The sequence below is a fragment of the Mandrillus leucophaeus genome, unplaced genomic scaffold (genome assembly GCF_000951045.1).
Source record: "Mandrillus leucophaeus isolate KB7577 unplaced genomic scaffold, Mleu.le_1.0 Scaffold48, whole genome shotgun sequence".
In the NCBI taxonomy this organism is placed as follows: Eukaryota; Metazoa; Chordata; class Mammalia; order Primates; family Cercopithecidae; genus Mandrillus; species Mandrillus leucophaeus.
In genome coordinates, this window is record NW_012105142.1 from 1292505 (window position 1) to 1299026 (window position 6522).

Here is a 6522-nt window from a genome sequence, read left to right on the forward strand (position 1 = left end):
TCTCACTCTGTTACCCAGGCTGGAGTGCAGTGGTGTGATCTCGGCTCACCACAACCTCTTCCTCCCGAGTTCAAGTGATTCTTGTGCCTCAGCCTCCTGAGCAGCTGAGATTACAGGTGTATGTCATCGTGCCTGGCTCATTTTTGTGTTTTTAGTAGAGATGGGGTTTCACCATGTTGGCCAGGCTGGTCTTGAACTCCTGACTTCAAGTGATCCACCCACCTCGACCTCCCAAAGTGCTGATATTACAGGCGTGATGCCCGGCTGACCCTCTTGCAAATCGGATTAAAATTACTGCTCCTTTCCCTGGAAATATCATAGGTTCCCCATCGCCCTATGCCCTGCAAAACCACTTGCACAGAGTATTAGATAGGCATGAACATGCTGAGGACCCTCTGTGGAGCTCATGATTTAAAGCAGTGGCTTTTTTATTTCTTTTTCGGTTTTTTGTTTGTTGGTTGGTTGGTTTGTTTTTTTCCTGTTGTAGCCAACAAGAAAAAAAAGAGAAGTACCTTGTATACTGTGACCCAGTTTGTGCACACATATATATATATAATTAAAAGTTTCACAAAACAATCCTCAACTCTACTAGATGTGATAGTATTATCTTCTTTTTGATTTCATTATGAAAAATGTTACTCATGACCTACTGCACTAATTTCACAATCTATAACTTGAATAATACTAATTTAGAGTAACTGCTAAATAAATAGAGTAATTTAATTAAAAAGAAAAAACTCATTTGATTAGAAAAATCCTGGGCTGGGTGCTGTGGCTCATTCTCATATTTTGGAATACCGAGGCAGTAGGATCACTTGAGCCCAGGAGTTTGAGACCAGCATGGGCAACAAAGTGAGACCCTGTCTCTACAAAAAAATCAAAAAATTAGCTTGGTGAGGTGGTGCATGCCTGTGGTCCCAGCAACATAGGAAGCAATGGCAGGATACTCGCTTGAGCCCAGGAGGCTGAGGCTGCAGTGAGCCATGTTTGCACCACTGCATCCTAGCCTGGGTGACAAAGCAATAACCTATCTCAAAAAATTAAAAATAAAGATTCTGGCTGGGTGTGGTGGCTCATGCCTGTAATCCCAGCACGCTGGGAAGCAGAGGCAGGCGGATCACAAGGTCAGGAGTTTGACATCAGCCTGGCCAACATGGTGAAACCCCGTCTCTAGTAAAAATACAAAAATTAGCTGGATGTGGTGACACACACCTATAGTCCCAGCTACTCGGGAGGCTAAGCCAAAAGAATCACCTGAACCTGGGAGGCAGAGGTTGCAGTGAGCCAAGATTGTGTCACTGCACTCCAGCCTGGGTGACAGAGTGAGACTCCATCTCAAAAATAAATAAATAAATAAATATTTTTAAAAAGATTCTGATATGTTATTTTAAAATAATAAACACAAAAATCTTTTCACTCTATAGTTCAACCTTTCTAGAGATTGGATTCTTTATGGTAAAACTGTGTTGCCTTGGTCATTCATCCACATGGCTTACTACTGGAGACCCCACTGAGTGAATCACACAATGGTCAAAGAAACTCCATACCTTAATATTAGAAAACCATAAATCATTTTCATGTAACGTGGCAAGGTAGACAGACGTAAGAAGTCCAATGCAAAGGGCAATGGTTCCACCAATTGTCAATGACAAAATCTTCCATAATCTTCTACTGGTACAACCTTTTGGAAAAATGGAACAGATAAATAACTAAGTTAGCAAAAAAATTAGAATGTAATAGTTCTACTTCAGATTACCAAGTAAGCTAAGTCTAGCTGCCTGTCACTGGGAAAGCTTTTCCTGTCTCCAACAGAGGGTCCTTTCTGATTCCACAGACCTGTTTTATTCTATTACAACTTTTGCCCCATATCCAACTGCTCATGTGTCCGTTCTGCCAACTACAATGTGAGCTTCTTGAAGACAAATATATTATCTTATTCATCTTTAATACTGAGGACCTCTGTCTGGCACACTTTAACAACCATAATTTAACTATGAAGTCTGTTAAACGGATGACTAAATGTGTTACGTGCCTAGGACGCAATCGATCTTTTAGATGATCTAGGTACAACCGGTGGTTTATTCTTTAAAAGCTATTTTAAAAACTTAATTACCTAAAAAAAAAAATTTTTTTTTTTTTTTTGAGACAGGATCTTGCTCTGTTGCCCAAGATGGAATGCAGTGGAGCAATCTCGGTTCACTACAACCTCTGCCTCCTAGGTTCAAGCAATTCTCCCACCTCAGTCTCCTGAGTAGCTGGGACTACAGGCACACACCACTATGCCTGGCTAATTTTTGTATTTTTAGTAGATACAGGGTTTCACCATGTTGGCCAGGCTGGTCTTGAACTCCTGACCTCAAGTGATCCACCCGCCTCGGGCTCCCAAAGTGCTGGGATTATAGGCATGAGCCACTGCGCCTGGCCGATTACCTAAAACTTTTTTTTAAAACCCACAGGTTTTGCAGGAATGCTCTGGCGGGAAAAAACTTACAGAATAAATAATCCAACATAACTCAAGTTAAAGGACATATAAACTAGGAAAAATATGGACAGCACATATAAGAAAGCTTAAATACCCTTAATATAAGATGAATACTTTCAGGACAATTTATTTTATTTCAGGACAATTTATTGTCCTGTCAAGATGAATACTGCAGTAGGAAAAAGATAAAGGACATGAACAGGCAATGTACAATAGAAAAAAGTGGCCAATAATAATAGACTGAAGATGTTCAAATTCATTAATGTTAAAGAAATGCAAATCAAAACTGTGAGTTATACTTCTAAAAATCTTGGCCAATTTGACAGCTTTCAAAATGCGAATACTCTGTTTTGGTAAGGGTATAAAAAATAGACATCTTCAAACATTGCTGCTAGAAGAATAAATTGGTGCTTCTCTGGAATGTAAGATGGCAGCAGTGAGTAAAAGCCACCAAAATGAGCATCCCATTTGGCCAGTAATTCCAAATCTAGGCAAGTACCCTGCTATGGTTTGACTATTTGGCCCTCCAAATCTCATGATGAAATATGATTCCCAATGTTGGAGGTGGGGCCTAATGGGAGGTGGTGTGGTGATGGAACCAGATCCCTCATAAACGGCTTGGTGAGATTCTAGCAGTACTGAGTTCTCGAGTTCTCATTCTGTTAGTCCTAGGGGAGCTAGTTGGTTAAAAAAGAGCCTGACACCCTGTATTCCTCAGAAATTACTTCTACTCTGGTCATGTGATCTCTACACACTGGCTCCCCAAGGCATTCCACCATGATTGGAAGCTTCCTGAGGTCTCACTAGAGGCCAATGCTGGTGCCATGCTTCCTGTACCGTCTGCAGAACGCTGAGGCAAATAAACCTCTTTTCTTTATAAATCACCCAGCCTCAAGTATTCTTTTATGGCAACAGAAATGGACTAAGACATGCCCCAAGGAAATAAAGTTTTAAACAAACATATGGCCACAAGGAAACTGATCACGGTTCTGTCTGTATTAGCAAATGGTAAGAAAACCTTTCACTTCTACAGTGGCAGCTATAAAAATACTTTACATCGATATTTCAAAAATACGTTAACTGGCTTATGACATGTTCATAACATAGTAAGAGAAAAACAGCAAGCTACAAAATAGCACGTAGATCCCAATTTTGCAAAACTGTGTATGAATGCTTATGGGTATACATACCCAGAATAAGACATTTAGACAGCAAGACAGTGTCATTGGTGTTAGTTTCAGGATGGGAGTGTATTTTTCTTTCTTTGCAGTGTTTAAGGTGTTCAGAAAGTACTATTATCCAAAATGCACTGATTACTTGCTAATGGCTGAGCCAGGTGGCATGACCTCCCATTACAGATCGCTTTACTAGCCTGGCTGGTAAGAATTAACATGGCTGTAAATAATGTAAATTCTGTCAGATATCCAAAATGGTTAATGGGTATGAAGATTTTCATGTTAACTTTTAAAATCCTGACCATGCTTTAGTTATAAAACCTACTCAGGAAGACAGAAGTTAATGCTATTTGATGCATCACTTAGCAAGCTTTACCATTATACAAACAACTGACCAAGTTCTGATTACTTTTCCCATCAATGAAAGAAAAAAAAAAAAAAAAGCAAAACAAAACTTCACGTATTTGACTAAATTATAAGGAATTTAAAAAAATGTTGATCCACCGTTCACTATTTTAATGAAATGAGAAACTCACCCAAGGTAAGGCTGCCTGGTGTGAACAGTATACACGACCACAAAAATTAGAGATAGACTAAACTCTGGGGTGTGGATGGGGGACCATTACTCTAGAGTCAATGGATGAGATTGGAAGAACCATAAGTTAATGAACAGACAGCTGACGAATGCTTCTTTCATCTTTTGTCAAATCATAACTGTAAAATCAATCCAATCAAATTGCAATTAGAACATCAGGGTACGAGAACAAGTTTTAATTGTCAGGTCCCAACAAATTTTTATCCTATTGGAGAGTGACATTTTAATATGCAGAAATAAAAGCAACCCAAATCGCTGCTTTAGTTTAAATCACCTACCAGATGGCAATTTATTTTCCAACTTCACATTTTCTTCCTGGGCTGGAAAGTCTTCAGAAACTTCTGTGGCTCTTATTTCTCTTCTTTGCCGAATGGACATCATGATGTCAGACTTTCATGCATTGTTCTCCCAATCACTCCTACACAGAAATAAACAGGCCATCAACGTCAGTACCTTCTCCCCAACACACCCCGTGCTCATCCATGCTGAAATGCCTTTACTAATGCCATTTTCCCTCGATTCGCATGCCCTCCCATTTTTTTTTTTCTTCCCCCTAAGACAGGGTCTCACTGTCACCAAGGCTGGAGTGCAGTGGCATCATCATGACTCACTGGAGCCTCTACTTCCCCAGGCTCAGGTGATCCTCCCATCTCAGCCTCCCGAGTATCTGGGCTACAGGAATGTGCTACCACACCAGGCTAATTATTTTTTGTAAAGATGGGGTCTTCCTATCTTGCTCAGGCTGGTAGTGAACTCCTGGCCTCATGCGATCCTCCCCGCCTTGGCCTCCCAAAGTGCTAGGATTACATGCATGAGCCATTCTGCCCAGCCTGCCCTTGATCTTGCCATCTAAATCGTTGCTGGCCTTCAAAGCTACACTCAAAACATAAATATTTATTTGACTCAATCATATTTATTCATGAAGCATGTGCTCTACAGCAGGCCCTGCCAGGAGTCAGGAATACAGGTGAGCAACACACACAAGACGCTGTTCTTCCAGAACATCTTGGGACATTCCAGTTCTGGCTGATCTTCTCCCTCCCTGAGCCATAGCAGTTACCATGCAATGCGTCACGTAATTACACAGTTGTGTATTATTTTCTACTTCCATAGGCGGTAGTAGGTCTTCAGTACCTCCCACAGAAGTGGCCACGTGGGAGATACTCCATAGTAAATGTGTTGACAACCGGATTTTGAAGAACTAAAATATTGTTTTGTCTCAGGTACCTGAATTTTAACACCAGTGTTCTATAAAACAATTCACACTGGCAGCTTCAGGAATATGCCTCCGTGGTGATGACTGCGGGGGTGTGCCAATCAGGGCAGCTGCTATCCCAGGGAGCGTCGGTGGGAGTAACCGCGGGGAGCAGGAGCCTGGTTTGGCAGCAGTAAGTGGGAGGCGGGGGAGTGGTGGCAGTGAGTAAGCGGGTTCCAGTCCTCCAGAACATCTTGCTTCACTCCTCTGAATAATGAACAGCCTCTTACTAATTATTTCTCAAATGTGACTAGTAGCCTGACATGATTGTTTCCACAGTTTATTAATTCCTAAGGGTAACTTGCTCTACAGAACAAACCAACTAACATTATACAATTCATGTATTCATTCATACCAAAAATAAAAAATAAAAAAGCAGGAAGCCAGATTTAAGTACTGTGCTTTCAAGCACTGGAAATGGAGAACCTGGAACAGAGAGCGTGTTTAACAAAGTCCTACAGCCACAGATGGGCTTATCCCCCATGTGACTTCATCCTAGAGTCCTCCCTAAGTGGGAAAGGACTTTTTAAAACAATTCATATATTCTAATATGGTAAGGCAGAAAACCAACACATATTTAAGTACCAATTATGTGTCAGGCACTGCAATAGTCCCATGAACTACGAAACAAAAAGTTCCTCCATCAGATCAAAAGGAATGCCATTGTAAGCGACTGAAAAGGGACCAGACTCGATTCTTTATTAATAAGGACGACTAGTGCTGGCCGAGCAAGGCGGCTCATGTAATTCCAGCGCTTTGGGAGGTTGAGGCAGGAGGATCACTTCTGACCAAGAGTTTGAGACCAGCCTGGGCAACAGGGCGAGACCCTATCTATACAATAAATAAAATAAAAATAAAAATAAAATAAAATAAAATAAAATAATTAGGCGGGTGCGGTGGTGCATGCTTGTGGTCCCAGCTATTCCAGAGGCTGAGGTGGGAGAATCGCTTGAGCCCAGGAATTCGATGTTGCAGTGAGCCGTGATCGCGCCACTGCACTCCAGCCTGGGCCAGA

At 41.3% G+C, this 6522-nt stretch overlaps 1 protein-coding gene across 1 annotated transcript in view; it reads right to left on the minus strand.

Moving 5' to 3' along the window:
* DPY19L3 (dpy-19-like 3 (C. elegans)) overlaps positions 1 to 4676 on the minus strand; it is an 83298-nt gene extending 78622 nt beyond the window's left edge. The window contains exons 1-2 of the mRNA XM_011995250.1: positions 4531 to 4676; positions 1548 to 1681 (exon numbers count right to left, since the gene is read on the minus strand). Coding sequence (XP_011850640.1) covers positions 1548 to 1681; positions 4531 to 4633 — 237 coding nt within the window. The 5' untranslated portion in view covers positions 4634 to 4676. The remainder of the gene's footprint in view (positions 1 to 1547; positions 1682 to 4530) is intronic.
* Positions 4677 to 6522: the final 1846 nt, after the last annotated feature.